A 14,063-nucleotide genomic window follows, 5' to 3' on the forward strand; every position below is an offset into this window, starting at 1 on the left:
TTCGGTGGCCAGACACGCATAAGTTGTGCTGTAGGTCCATCTGACTCGGTTTTGACGATTGGAAATGGAAGCTTCTGATTGGTGGATTCAAATTTTTAGTGAAATGCATTGGTTTCTGATTGGTGGAAAGAAAATGACGTCGCATAATCTACATATGCGTACTTAGAGGCATATGAACCATTAGCATTATTTTTGGATCAAAAGACTTCATAAACAAGTCAATACTGCTGCGTCCAATAGACCACTTTCATAAATGGCGACCACGTTTACACTCTTGGTTATGTTAATAAGACCTACTTCCCTCATTTTGAAACAAATATTATTTTGAAATTTACTCGTCTTAGCGAGGTTAGAAGGGCGTATTAGCATTAAAATAGATTACTATATGGCTCGTGTTTCTGACCGATATAACGCGCGCTCTGATTCGCTAAGAGCAGCTAAGCGGTAGGGTATTATTTTCCCGTAATACACCTTATTCCAAAATGGCCGCCATTTTAGTATTCCTTTGTTTCCATACAAATTGGCCCTTTTGGCCTCGTTCAAGGTTAAATATTATTTTGAATTTTACGTTTGAAAGGGAGGCCATAAGGACCAATTTGCATGGAAACAAAAGAATACTAAAATGGCGGCCATTTTGGAATAAGGAGTTCGCCCACGGGCTGATTATGGATTATGCAAATTAGTTTTTCTTTAGAACCGTTCTGTTAGCCATATAATAAACAACTTGATGACCTCGATCGTTCGGCCGTTACAGCAAAATATCAAACTGAGGCCTTGCCTTATTGACCGAGCAATTAGTTAAGAATATTTTATTTCGCCGCCATTATGAAAGAGGTCTATACATGACATAATGAGAATGATATTACTCATTGTTATATAGCTGAAAAATTTCCCCCAGTAGCGCGCGCTCTCATTGGTTACTTCGAGGTCACATGACATCTAACAATAAAACTGTTTCCTGCCAAAAGTCTCTGAGCGGGCAACAGTGCAAAATCTATGACGTCAGAGGGTAACAGTGCACTGTTACCCGCGAATGTTGACCGACGACCCGCCGTTGCTGTTGCGGTTGAACGTTTTTCTTTTTGTGCTGTATACCAAATCACTTAATGACTGGTCCCTCGAGAAACAGTTCATTTTGTTTGCCTCGAATTGCAATATTTCCCTCGGCTTCGCCTCGTGGAAACATTGAGATTCTCGGGAAACAAAATGAACGATTTCCCTCCGGACCAGTCATTAAGTGTTTAGTGTGGGTAGGTACACGCCCAATTTTGACATCCAACACGAGGTGTCTCTTCAAGTCGAAGTCTTTTCTTCTTATTTCTAACAAGAAAGTAAGGGTAAAGGTTAGCGTCGTTTTAAGCTCTGGGTAAATGTAGCTGTTTATGCTTACTTTCGGAGCAGCATTTGCCTGTATTCCGAGACACGAGTGATGTTAAAGTTGGGGGTTAGAGCAAGGGGACACTTTGTGACGCTTATTGAAAGCCATTTTTGGACATATCTGCAAGGGAGACCCCTTGTGATGTGTACGCAAAGCACCATGGATCTCATTTGACATGATGGAGTTGTTGCTACGCTTGTACATAGCGCAAGTGAAATCCAGCCTCGTGGATTTCCTGTTTTGTCCTGAGCATAAAGAGGATGTATACATGTTTTTTTCTTTCTGAATTTTTTTTCCTGTGGCTTTTTTTTTTTTGCTTCAACAGGAGTTTTTGACAGACGCTGAAAAGATTGCAAGATTTTTTGTATCGGTGAGTTAGACAGGTTTTTTGTACCTGTATGTTTTTGCATTCACGTTTTTATCTGCCTAATTGATTTAGCACGCATATTTCAAATTGAAGGATAAATACACAGATAGGTGATTTGCGTTGCGCGTTGCTAACCAAAACCAACGTAGTTATTTTGACCAGTCGCGATAGGCAGCCTCAATCAAACAAACCAATCACGATGCAAAGCAAAGACTTGCAGCCGGCTCCAAGAGGCGGGAAAAATGAGTTAGCAAGTTAAGGTAGGTTGAGTGTGGCTCCAAGAGAAAATGAGCGAGAGAGAGGGATTGTAGGGGCGTTGGCCGGGATATGTGGGTTTCACAAAAGTAATTTTTAGATCGAAAGTCTGTTCTATCTACAACTTTTAATTAATTGAGCATGACGTCAGACGAGACCTGTGTAATGGCGGCTGTTGCATAATTAGTATGGCTTTTGGACTCGTACTGATTTCTTTATCCAGCAAACCACTGGATTCAGAAGAAGTTGTCGAATCTCCTACTCCGGGTTTTGGGGAAAGATATATCAAGATATGTCTTTTTCTTTGCCTCTGAAAATCGTTTTCCGTTATCGTAGATTACGTTATTGTATTTCCACTCCGAAGAGATAATTCGGGCGAGGTTATAAGTTTAGACTGCAAGCGGTCCCTTCATAATTCAGTCGAGTCGTTTACTCGAAATCGCACTTGTTGTCGATGCTAACATTCTGTAATATCTAGTAGGAGTCCCCGAGGCCTATTGTACTTCAACCTGTACATATGTGTAAGAAGAATCCGCGTTTTCGATAAAAGAACACGCCGTTCCATTTTTTTCAGGTTTGCGTCACACTTCGAAATGACGAGGACTCGCTTTTAGAGTGTTCAGGTAATCCATTTTAAGCCTCTTTTGAGATAACTTCATTTCCGACTTATTACTTCGAGTGTTCACAAATACAGTAGTCTTGAGGGCGAAGGATAAGCCACAAAGTAAAGTTGACACCGTTTGGATCACGAAACGAGTCAGTATCAATCATTTCTGCAGTAACAATTTGGCATGGCACACTCGGGTTAAATAAACCAAGTTTCCCCATAATGTTTAAAATAGAGTACTGGTAATCAGGAGCTAACATTGTACGGAACTGATGAAGGCCCAAGGACCAACCGAAACGTCTTGAACGAAATGTCAAAAATTAGTCAGTGTCAAACCATTAATTTTCAATTTCCCCCATAATTTGTTGCTCCGCGGGTGGCAAAATGAACTTTGCAGTCATTTCTGGGTCAAGAAACCCGAGTTAGACTGATCTTAGACCCCGTATATTCACAAAATGTTTCCTTTACCCGAAATTAATAAATCATGTTCTAAACAGTCTAAACATTAATTCGCTCATCGGTTTGAAAGTAGCACTCAGAAATTACTTCTGCCCTCACAACTACAACCACTTCTACTGATACTGCTAATTCTACTGCTACTACTGCTACTACTATTGCCACTTCTGCGACTACGACCAGTACTACCACTGCTGCTACTTCTGCTACTACTACTACTTCTACTCCTACTACTATCCGCTGCTACAACTATAACTACTAGCACTGCTTAAAAAGGCGGAGGCAGAGAGGAGAACCTTGTCGTCAAGGGGCGCTTATGGTGTCCTAGTGGCGATTCTGACGATTTTGTGTCCTGTTTCAGATGCCATTTTGAAGACAGCCTTTGAGTCGTCAGAGTGTAAGGAAGAGGGACTGGTGTCTTTTCTTTTGATTCATATGGGGCTTCTCAAGGTAGGCAAATCTTAAAAGCTTGCAAGTTCGCTGACAATCGAACTCAGTGTTAACGGTGAGCCCGACATCGATACAAAACGTTCGATATAACTGATTGATTCAAGAAGCAGGGATGGCACAGTGGTGAGAGCACTCGCCTTCCACCAATGTGGCCCGGGTTCGATTCCAGACTCAAAGTTATATGTGGGTCGAGTTTGTTGGCTCTCTACTCTGCACCGAGAGGTTTTTCTCCGGGTACTCCGGTTTCCCCTTTCCTTTAAAACCAATTCTTGATTTAATTTAAGTTGAATAGACCAATTCGGCTAACTCAATGTTGTACCCAATTCAAATCTCTCGGGGTTAAGATTCTTTATGTTTTGAATTTGCATGAGAATGAAGCATTCACATTTAAATGATATGGAAATACTTGGAACAAAACGTTTTATTCCCAAAAGGTTTGAATTGGGTACAACATTGAGTTAGCCGAATCGGTCTATTGACTTGGTTTCTATGTACAGTGTATCTAATTAGATGACGCTTAAATAAATATCATTATCATTATTATTTATTATTAATGTTCAATTGACATTGGAGTTTTGAACTTTTCGCTAAAAGTAGCCAATTTCCGAGGCAATTTTATGCTCTTTTTTTGAAGCGTGTTTTTGAGGTCCGTTTCAAAGGGAACGAAATGCCTATGTTTGTATTTTTTCCGATGATGACTCAAGGGTACTCGGAGCGAAATCCGAGTGCTCCAAACAACACTCGAACCGACGATTTTTCGATTACTTGTTCGGATCCTCGACTTCAGAGCTTGGGAGACTCGTGGGAGCTTATCCATCAAACCATAATTAATATATGGAAATGGTTATGAAATTCGACATGTTTGTTTGATTTATGTTTTTGTTCGCTATGTTGGCCCTGACTATGCTCAAACCGCATCCTTTTTCCAAAAGACAGCCACTCAATAGTTTCCATTCATTTATTGAAAACTCAGTTGTGAACGGAGGGCAAAATATTATGCATGGTCACAGTCAGGTTAACATGAAGTGCGATAGTACTGTTCCCTCTATAGATGGTTTTCACCTGACGTCAGAGCAGCCATGTTGGTGCTCAGAACAATAGAGAAAAAGGTCTTTTGGGAATTTGACTCTATTATAATGCAAAACATGAGCCATAATTTGCTATTGTTTCGTGAAAAACCTTAAATAACAATGACCACGACCAGGTTTTCTGAGCCCGCGAGACTGAGCACCCCCAGCAAACCATTGTTTTAACAAAAACCGCTGGTCAGCAACCTGGTTCTGGTCATTGCTGTCTAAGGTCTTCCATTGTTTTGTGCACCGACATGGCCCTCTCATCACGTGATTGAAAACCATCTATTGTAGTTTTCGGAATTCCTTAACCAGTCCATCTATTTGAACTATGATCAAACTAGGCTTGACCCCGCGAAAATGTGGTCTTATCAAATAAACCACTGGACGAAAGATTATGAAATCAATAGGTGGTTTGCAAGCAATCTCAGGAAACACATATTACAATACTGCAATTGTGCATTGCACCTGGAGCGATACTCACCGTTACGTCACCTATCGTCATTAATGTGCTATGCTTATTGTCAACGATGAAATGATATATTAAATGGATCATATATGAACTGCGGATATGAAATCAAGTGAAGCTATGATCCTCGCAGATATGAATGCAATTTTTGCAATTCCGTAAAGAAGCCTAAAAAATTCAGGTCTTCAACGGGGTTTGAACCCGTGACCTCGCGATACCGGTGCGACACTCTAACCAACTGAGCTATGAAGCCACTAACGTTGGGAACTAGTCATTTGTGGGTTCCAATGTTCCCGTGAGGAATGGGTCAACGATGAAATGTTATATGAAATGGATCATATATGAACTGGGGACTGCGAGGATCATAGCTTCACTTGATGCTTATTAAGCTATGCTAATTATTGCTATGCCATGCTACTGAATTATCAATGAGAGAGATCTATTGGCTGTCGAAACAAAGGTTCTTTTGTTCTGTGGTTGGCCAAATTTAAATATCAAAAGAATAGCCCATTTCCGAGTTGCTGCATGTCTCAGTTTCAAAGCGAGTCATGGTGCACAACTTTCAAATGGAAATGAGTTGCGTATTCTTATGCAAATCAAACTCATTTCCCTTTCAATAGTTGAGCACCAAGACTCACTTCGAAACCGAGACAAACAGCAACTCGGAAATGGCCTATTCTTTATAAACATTGAATGGTGGTTTTCACGTGACGTCATCGCCGCCATCTTGGTGGACGAAAACAAAAAAAAAAATTCTCGTTAGCTTCTGTTTTTTCGTCCGCCAGAATTTGTACATTACACCACTGTCACTTCAGTTTCAAGAGATTGGTTGAAAACCACCAGTTCGCTCTCACCTTGCGCTCGAAAATTCAGCTCATAAATCATAAGTAAGGTGGTCAATTATCAACTCGTTTGATAAAAGCAAATATTTCTCGCATCGTTCACTCTCTTCCCGACGAAGCACCACAGACCTAAACCACCTTGTGTTTATTCTCTTGGAAACATTTTAGCTCGCCGGTTTAAGAAAAAAAAAACGCTGGCTAACATGTTTGCAAGAGAAGAATTGGGTTTAGTTCTTTAAACGCATTCCTCAGATTAATATTCTTTACCTGATTCAAAACACCTTTTTAAACTTTATTTAAAAAAAAGATTAAGTAAACAGTTGATTGCAAACATTATTTTAAATTTTAGTTTAACATTTTATTCTTAACAAGGATTGTGGGTTCCCTTTAATTGTTCCCCCAAAATGTTCTAACTTTGACTCGCTATTAGAGGGAACCCGGAATGACTCATGGTATTAACGGTCAACTAAAGCCACAAAGTTTACACCGCGCGGTGCCCTCATGGTTAGAGTGCTCGACTCCGGATCGAGTGGTCCGGGTTCGGGTCCTGGCTGGGGACATTGTGTTGTGTTCTTGGGCAAGACACTTTACTCTCACGGTGCCTCTCTTCACCCAGGTGTATAAATGGGTACCGGCGAAAATGCTCGGGGTAACCCTGCGATGGACCAGCATCCCATCCAGTGGGGAGTAGAAACTGACTCCTAGTCGCTTCATGCTGCGAAAACGGGAGATAAGCGCCGGCCTGATTAGCCTTCTGGTTCGTAAACAGAGACTAAACAAAAAAACCACCCTATGGTTGATAACTTAACTTGCATTGTTTCTTTTTAAGGGCGAAGAAAAGATAGAGTCTGCCAAAGATATCTCTGGCCCACTGATGGCTCTGGACCATGCGGCCAAACAACCTTATTTTCCAAGGCATCTGAAAGCCTTCTTCATCGCTTTTATTTCCAAGTAAGAACCACCGAATTTCGTTGCGGTCTTTGTTAAACGATTTTTACTGCGATTTTCATAATTCTGCGAAATCTCACCTTCCGGCGCAAAACTCCAAACTTCTTTTTGCTTTCACCAATCAGGACAATTAGCCAGGAAGATCGATTCCGTTTCTGAAAAGTGAAGTGGAGTTTTTGCTTAGTTCCCAGCTGGAATACCATTATGATATCTTTGTAGAGGTTCTTCAGTAAAATGATCGAGTCGTACAGATTCCGCTGTCGAGTTCGAACGTATGAATGTATCGTGGGAGCCGAAGATGCTCACTGGTATAGCTTATGCAGTGCTTCAATTGATTTTGGCATCTGTGGTTTCGGCTCAAGTCTCGGCTTAGTGTCGGAAGTTTGATTGATGGAAGCCAAAACGCAGTTTGGCCGTTGGCGCTTGAAGAAGAAATTCGGCAGAATTATAAAAAATCGCAGTGACTTGCCGCTCCTACGCGTGGCGTCAGGTCGGTCATGTTCGGAAACGATTCATCGGTTGCTTTGATGTATCATGATCGAAGTGATCTTGGATCAATGATCCTTTTCCGGATTTGAAACAAGGGCGACGACAACGACGGCTGCGACCTAACTGTGACGGATCCTTTGTCGTCACAACCGAAATCAGTCGCTGGAAATTGTCCTCTGTCGTCCTGAAGCCGGATTCACCACGCTTTGTAAATCGCCTACAGTACTGGTTTCCGCCCTAGAGTCAGTTAGGGTTTTTAACCAGGTTTAATAGAGCGTTTTCACATGACGTCACGGCGGCCATGTTGGTGTTCTTAAACAAAGGAATGGCGGCCATGATGGTGTACCAAACTAATCCTCTGGGATTTGAACTCTATTTTTATGCAAATACTTTCTTTTGTTTCAGTAATCCAATATGGCTGCTGGTCACGTGAGTGAAAACGCTCCATAGGCCATTTCCGAGTTCATGTCTGTGTCCTCTTCAAAGCGAGTCTAAGTGCGAAGTTTTTGTGAAGGTAATTAGTTCCATTTTACATATGAATGAGAACTAATTTTCATAAGAAAAACTTCGCACTTAGACTCGCTTTGAAGAGTAGGCAGACCCATTTCTTGCTCGCGTGTGCTTCGTGCAAGCGTGTCGCATATGCGCTCGTTTACGCAGAAGCCCATTCCTTGTATGTTTGCTCCGTGTAACTGTATTGCATGTGAGCTGGCCTGCACGTGGGGTTTTGGTGCTTTTGAAATATTTAAGTTGGCTTACAACAGTTTTTCAACGAAAAAGATCAAGATTTTGAAATCTGTGAAATCAAAGCAACAGGATGGCTTTTCTGAAGTGTTAGTCACTCCAATTGATATAAAATGTAATTTTACCTACGGTCAAAACAGCTCAAGCGTTCCTCTGACGAGCGGATTAATGAGTTCATTATTGCAAATTTGATATCAGTAACTATTTGAATAATCTGTTCATCGGTTGAATAGTGCAAAATTCAAATCAAGCCTCAGTTGAAAATTCGAATTTTGATTGGAATATTGTTGACTTACGAATTGTGTGTGTGGCTTACGCGCGCGCTCTCAGCTGAAAACCCTTTCGAGCCTCCTTAAATCCGTGTGTCGGCCTGTGGCTCCTCCAGGCGGACTCGAATGAGCGGGATGACGCATGCGCAAATGCTGATCTTGTTACCCCCGACGTTACCCCCTCATTTTTCCTGATTTCGCAACTTCACTCCTTTATGTCTCTGCTTCCGCTGCTTAATTTAAAATGTTTGTCTTTAAAATGTACAAAAAATTATGCAGGTGAAAAAAAAAAATTAGAGACATACTGGCATTTCAAAAAACTCATTTTTCTGAAAAACTAGCCTACAGATTTTGTTGAATTTGAAATATTTTAGGGATTATTTCTAACATCTGGAAACGCTGAATGGGAAGATTTTACCGTCCCGTTTTTTTTTCGCAAAAAAGACAATATATGTTGATTTAAGGCTCGAAGAAATGCCTTATATCGTTGCCATGGTAACGGTATTTTGGAGGAAAATGTGATGTAAGAAATCTATTTCGTTTAAAAATGATTACCCTAACTATATCTGAGAACAGAATATGTTTATTTGTGTGAAAGAAGGAGAAACTATTTCGAGCTTCTAAAAGTAACGTTTCATCACAGAAGACTTCTGCGTCATCGTCCAGGCTATCCCAAAGAAGGGATTTTTTTGGTCGAAGGCACGGCAAATCACAACCAATCACAACTATGAGCACTCTAAGCACTCACATAAAAAGGCAAAACCACACTGGCAGCCTAACCATCAATGACATTTGGTTTTTGTTTGCAGACCCAACAAACTTCTAGAGTGTTGCTCGGAGGAGCGACATAAATTCCTTCAGACACTTTACCAGATTTGATGCAGAGTCTTCGTTTCTGTCCTCGAGGTGCACGTGGCTTTGACTTGTCTTTCCTCCAGCGTTTTGACGACAAGTTACCATGCATTTTTTTCCTTAACGGCTGTGGAAGTTTCGAGTACCAGACAAGTATTCCGGGAACTGAAGCCATAGACGTGCTCAAAATGCCTCTCCATTTTAAAGGGAACCTCCACTTGTACAAAAAAGTTACTTAAAATCACAGGAAATAACCTTTACAGTCAAATCTAAATTTTCTTCAAAGAAAGTCTTTGTATCCGAAATAAATAAGTTTAAGAATCGCTTTTTTTTGGTTTTCAAATTTCGCGGGCGCCGCCATCTTGAATAACTGTGTACTCCCTATATATGGGCTATACAGGTATGTGCGGGCCCCAAAGGGTATGGTTTTTTTAGCCGTTTTGCTCTGAAATAGGTATTGATTTTGACCACTTTGGTCTGAAATGGGGTATGCACGTAAGTCTTGACTTGGGTTTGTTTTTTTATTTGAAGCTACTTCTTCATCATTAGGCGAGAGGACCATCAACAAACCCCTTTTCAAGTTATTACGCCAACCATGTAACAGCTGAAATAGGTCTGAAATACGGTATCAAATTTTTGGTCAGGTCTGAAATAGGGTTGGGAAAATCGCAGATTTTGGTCTGAAATAGGGTAAGGGTTTCAGGAAGCGGACCGCACACCCCCACCAAATTTTGTGGGAGTTCCCCCCCCCCCCCCCCGGGTTTAGGTATTACAACTGTAACCAAAGTCAATACATCAGTTTCGTTTTCAGTTTATGTGTACATACGTATTTATGTTGCTATTCCCCCGACTCGGTTCACACAAAATTCAATATTTTGCATTAACTATAATTAAAAAACTCTTTATTGTTGCCCCTCAGTCTTAAATTGAGATAATACCTCGCTACCTCCTAATTAAAACTTTTTGCCTTAATTTCTTATGCCACAAGTCTGTTCCTCGTATTTTTCATGGAAAGGAACTGAGGTTCGCCAAATTCGCTCACCCTCCCCTCGCACCGAGTGAATGCGCCGTTCCTCTTTGCTTTGTAGTCTCTTTATGTTTCCCTCTTGTCTACTAACAACTAGAGTTTTTGCTTACTTATCATCTCATATCCAATTAGTAAACAAAGCAAGTTTTCAGTGAGTCTTAAACACTCACGAGTCCACTTCATCCTAGGAAATTAAGGCTTTCGTCCTACTTATGCCCTGGAAGCTGAAATATTTTACATGTGAACTACGTTCAGGTTAAAAAAATAGGATTACGTTTGGTTAATTGCATACAACTATTTGTTATACTTTATGTATTTGTTGTTTTCTATACAAATAACGTCGCGCTTTCGTCACGTCCAACTCAATTCTCCGAATTTCACAAAAGTCGACGTCATTGCGAACGTAACTCTCAAAACAAATGCACATTTTTGAGATATTGTGTTAATAAATTATGTTGTTGAGTTAATACACTATGAGAGTAAAGGACAGAGCTCAATTTTGCGCATCGCGTGAATTCGCGGTTGAGCTGAGATTGCGCTGGAGTAGACCCTAATCCCTAATCTAATTGAGTTCAACACGACGATAGCGCGACATTTGAACTGGACCTAGTACGAAGGAAGAATTACTCGTGTAGTGTTTGGTCGTGGTAGTTTACTGCAGAGTGCCGTGGATTCAATTGTCGGGTTGTTATTCTCGTCCTTATTAGCAAAACAGAAAATTCTTAATATTGACTATTTTCTATTTTCGTTGAAATGATATTAATTTTACGCGCGTTTAGATGGAAGTAGTTGGAACTCGGGATTTCATTCGGTGGTTTAAGTTTTTTCAAACCAATTTCAACACTTTGAAGAAAATTTACGTCATCACCGAACAGAACATGTTATGGTTCCATGTTAACAGTTGTCGTTGCTAAACAACTATATATATTGGTTATACCAAGCGTGAGGTCAAGATTGCTGGATATTAGGCAAGTTCTTGTTTTGCGTGTTATTTCGTCTCGGTCCATAAACACGTAAAAAAAGAACGAGGCTAATATCCAGCCATCGTGACCAAACAATCTGGGTCAATAAAGGATTTATTATATGGGATAAAACGCCAAAAAATGATATTTGATCTTGCGGGATCAAGGGAGAAATCCCGAGCGGGCAGTATGGCTGCATCCTGCCAGCTGGGGTAGCCAATCACAGCGGAGCTAGTCATATAATAATGTGGCGTAATAGGTTACCATCGCAACAGGAAAACTCTCCAATACCCAATATTTTTCTTTTTAAAGACTTTTAAAATGCATATATCGCAAAAGCGAACTCGGTTTCCCGTTTTATTGGTGCAAAAATTATTAGCAGGAGGTCAAGTTGAGAATCTTGACAAAATAAAAATTTAAGGTAGCTCTGAATTCACTCCAGGGGATTTTTTTAGTAAAGTATATTTTTACTAGAGTATAGGGTGTTATTATATATCCAGATATTTACGTATCCAGTTGCTGTAGTGACCTTTTACTTCACAATAATGAATGTATCTTGTTGAGCTACAATTGGTGCTTCATATGTTACCAAAAAATAGCCTTTACGTGGAATAGTGTTGTAGAGTTAATCCTTCTAAAAACAGTCTTTTAAAATTTCTGAAACTGGGTTTAGCCTCCTTAACGTGGAATTTTAAATCTTCCGGCAGGGAAATTATGTCAACAGAGAGATTAGGCTTTGTGTTTGCCAGCCTTGGCGAATAGGTGACAAATGACGTAAAATTGAAAATGTTTCACTGAGTTGGGTCAGAAGCCCATAGTTAGGAACGTACAACTTCATTGTATCTGTGGAACGGTGTTTTTACAGACCGAGTTATTTTTAGAGTGATTTCCCCGCGAAACCAGACCTTTCCAGCTAATCGCAAGTCTGGCATCAGAAATTACTACCCATGAGATTGAGAATGGCCGGTCGTGAAAGCCAAATTTTATTTAAGAACTCGTCTAACAATAGCTCGGTCTGTGAAAATGCCGTTAGATGGACCTCATATTGGAGTCGCATACTCCTGGTTGGGTCAGGAGAGTAGAACTTTGACCCTCGACTTAACGACCGTTTTACTCAGATCTAATGGACCATTTCCGAGTTGCTGTTTGTCTCGGTTTCAAAGTGAGTCTTGATATTCAACAAGAGACCATTTTCGAATTCTCACGGCTGGACTGGATCTAGCATGAAATGGAGGCTTATGTGGGCAAATCAATTTGCATTTGAAAAGATTTGCCCGCATTAGCCTCCTTTCCATGCTAGATCCAGTCCAGCCGTGAGAATTTGAAAATGGTATATTGAAAGGGAAATGAGTTTGATTTGCATAAGAGTACCCAACTCATTGCCATTTGAATGGTTGAGCACCAGGACTCGCTTTGAAACTAAAGCATGCGGCAACGCGGAAATGGGCTATTACTTTTATTGCTTAATTTATTCAATTGTGACCTAAAGGAGACAGTTTACGTTAATTGGCCAACAGACACAATCCTTGGTTTCCATCCACGTGATGAGGCGGCCATGTTGGTGTACAAAACAAAAGGAGATGGTTCCACAAGTTTTGCATAATAATAGAGTCAAATTCCCAAAAGACATTTTACAGCATTGTTCTGTACATCAACATGGCCGCCGTGACGTCAAATGGAAACCGTCAAAACTATCTGAGAAGACGATTATTCGAAGGAGAGGGCCCTCGGTCTGAGCTCCTGGTCGGGCAAACAGCATTTTTTTAACTCGACGTTTGCCGTTCGCCATTGACGCACAGCTCAGAGCGAGTTTCAATCGAGTGTCGTAAAACCAAAACCAAAGTAATTACTTTGGCCAATCAAAAAAAAAAAAAACGGAGACAATCCAGTAAACCAATCAAAACTCGAAGTAATTATACACGTAGCCGACACAAAGCGCGGGAAAATGTGCAAGCGTGAGCCACGATTGGTTTTGGTTTCACTTCTGATTGGTTGAAAAAATGGCGCGAGAACTTCGAACCAATCACTGAGTGAAGCAAAGCTTAATCTTTGGATTATTCGACATTAATGTAATTGGGTGATGAGGGACATTCCTCTAAGGCTCCGTCTTTTGCGTCAGTTTCCGAACCCCCCCGTTTGTCTCCTTCGTTATTGTTGGCTGTGAGATTCATGTAAACTCTTCCTTGAATGCAGTTTTCGTACACCCTGTCCAGTTGATGATAATGATACTTTTGCACATCAATGGGAACTTTTCCCATTTCCTTATCAAATGGTGTTGAATATTCTCTATCGTCATTGTCTTCATCTAAATCCATCGCAACGTCGGCGTCGGCGGCATCACGTTCAAGCGTGGCCGTATTAGAAGGTACAAGTCTTTCTCCGTCGTCATTGTCGTAAATAGCGTGACCTTCTCTTCGCTCCGCGCTGTTTTCACGTCCACTTGACGTCCCAGGTTGGATTTCATTCTGCATTTCAACTGGTACGAGGTAATCGTCTTCGACTTGAGCCTGATTGCCTTCCATGTCATCCCTACGTGGTTCCGCATCTTCCCCTGTTCCACCACAATCTATTGTCTTACTTCTCGCCGACATTCCATATTCGTTGAATGTGACATCTTCTCGTAAGGCCTTTTTCTTCTTACTTATTTTTCTCGCGCAGCAGAAAAAGGCTAAAAATACCAAGACTACAAACAGCATCAAACCGGATCCACAGCATACACCGTACTGGAAGGTTTGGTTAAGGAGAAGCTCTTTGATTTCGTCCCTCTCGAACACATTTTGTCGGTCCGCTTGTGTAGCCGCTGCAGTGCTTACTCCTGAATCCGAGATAAAGAATGATAGAAGAACTTGAGCAAGTTAACACCTTTGCGGCTAAAACA

The 14,063-nt window shown here is 40.9% G+C and overlaps 2 protein-coding genes across 2 annotated transcripts in view; one reads left to right on the top strand and one right to left on the bottom strand.

Moving 5' to 3' along the window:
- The window catches only part of LOC137999696 (ran GTPase-activating protein 1-like), a 44,031-nt gene extending 33,925 nt beyond the window's left edge, over positions 1 to 10,106 (top strand). The window contains exons 11-15 of the mRNA XM_068845552.1: positions 1,704 to 1,748; positions 2,575 to 2,623; positions 3,425 to 3,513; positions 6,724 to 6,845; positions 9,154 to 10,106. Coding sequence (XP_068701653.1) covers positions 1,704 to 1,748; positions 2,575 to 2,623; positions 3,425 to 3,513; positions 6,724 to 6,845; positions 9,154 to 9,223 — 375 coding nt within the window. The 3' untranslated portion in view covers positions 9,224 to 10,106. The remainder of the gene's footprint in view (positions 1 to 1,703; positions 1,749 to 2,574; positions 2,624 to 3,424; positions 3,514 to 6,723; positions 6,846 to 9,153) is intronic.
- A 2,993-nt stretch (positions 10,107 to 13,099) lies between these two features.
- Positions 13,100 to 14,063, bottom strand: part of LOC137999698 (uncharacterized) — a 12,504-nt gene continuing 11,540 nt past the window's right edge. The window contains exon 3 of the mRNA XM_068845555.1: positions 13,100 to 14,000. Coding sequence (XP_068701656.1) covers positions 13,240 to 14,000 — 761 coding nt within the window. The 3' untranslated portion in view covers positions 13,100 to 13,239. The remainder of the gene's footprint in view (positions 14,001 to 14,063) is intronic.

The sequence above is a fragment of the Montipora foliosa genome, chromosome 4, assembly GCF_036669935.1.
Source record: "Montipora foliosa isolate CH-2021 chromosome 4, ASM3666993v2, whole genome shotgun sequence".
Taxonomy (NCBI): domain Eukaryota; kingdom Metazoa; phylum Cnidaria; class Anthozoa; order Scleractinia; family Acroporidae; genus Montipora; species Montipora foliosa.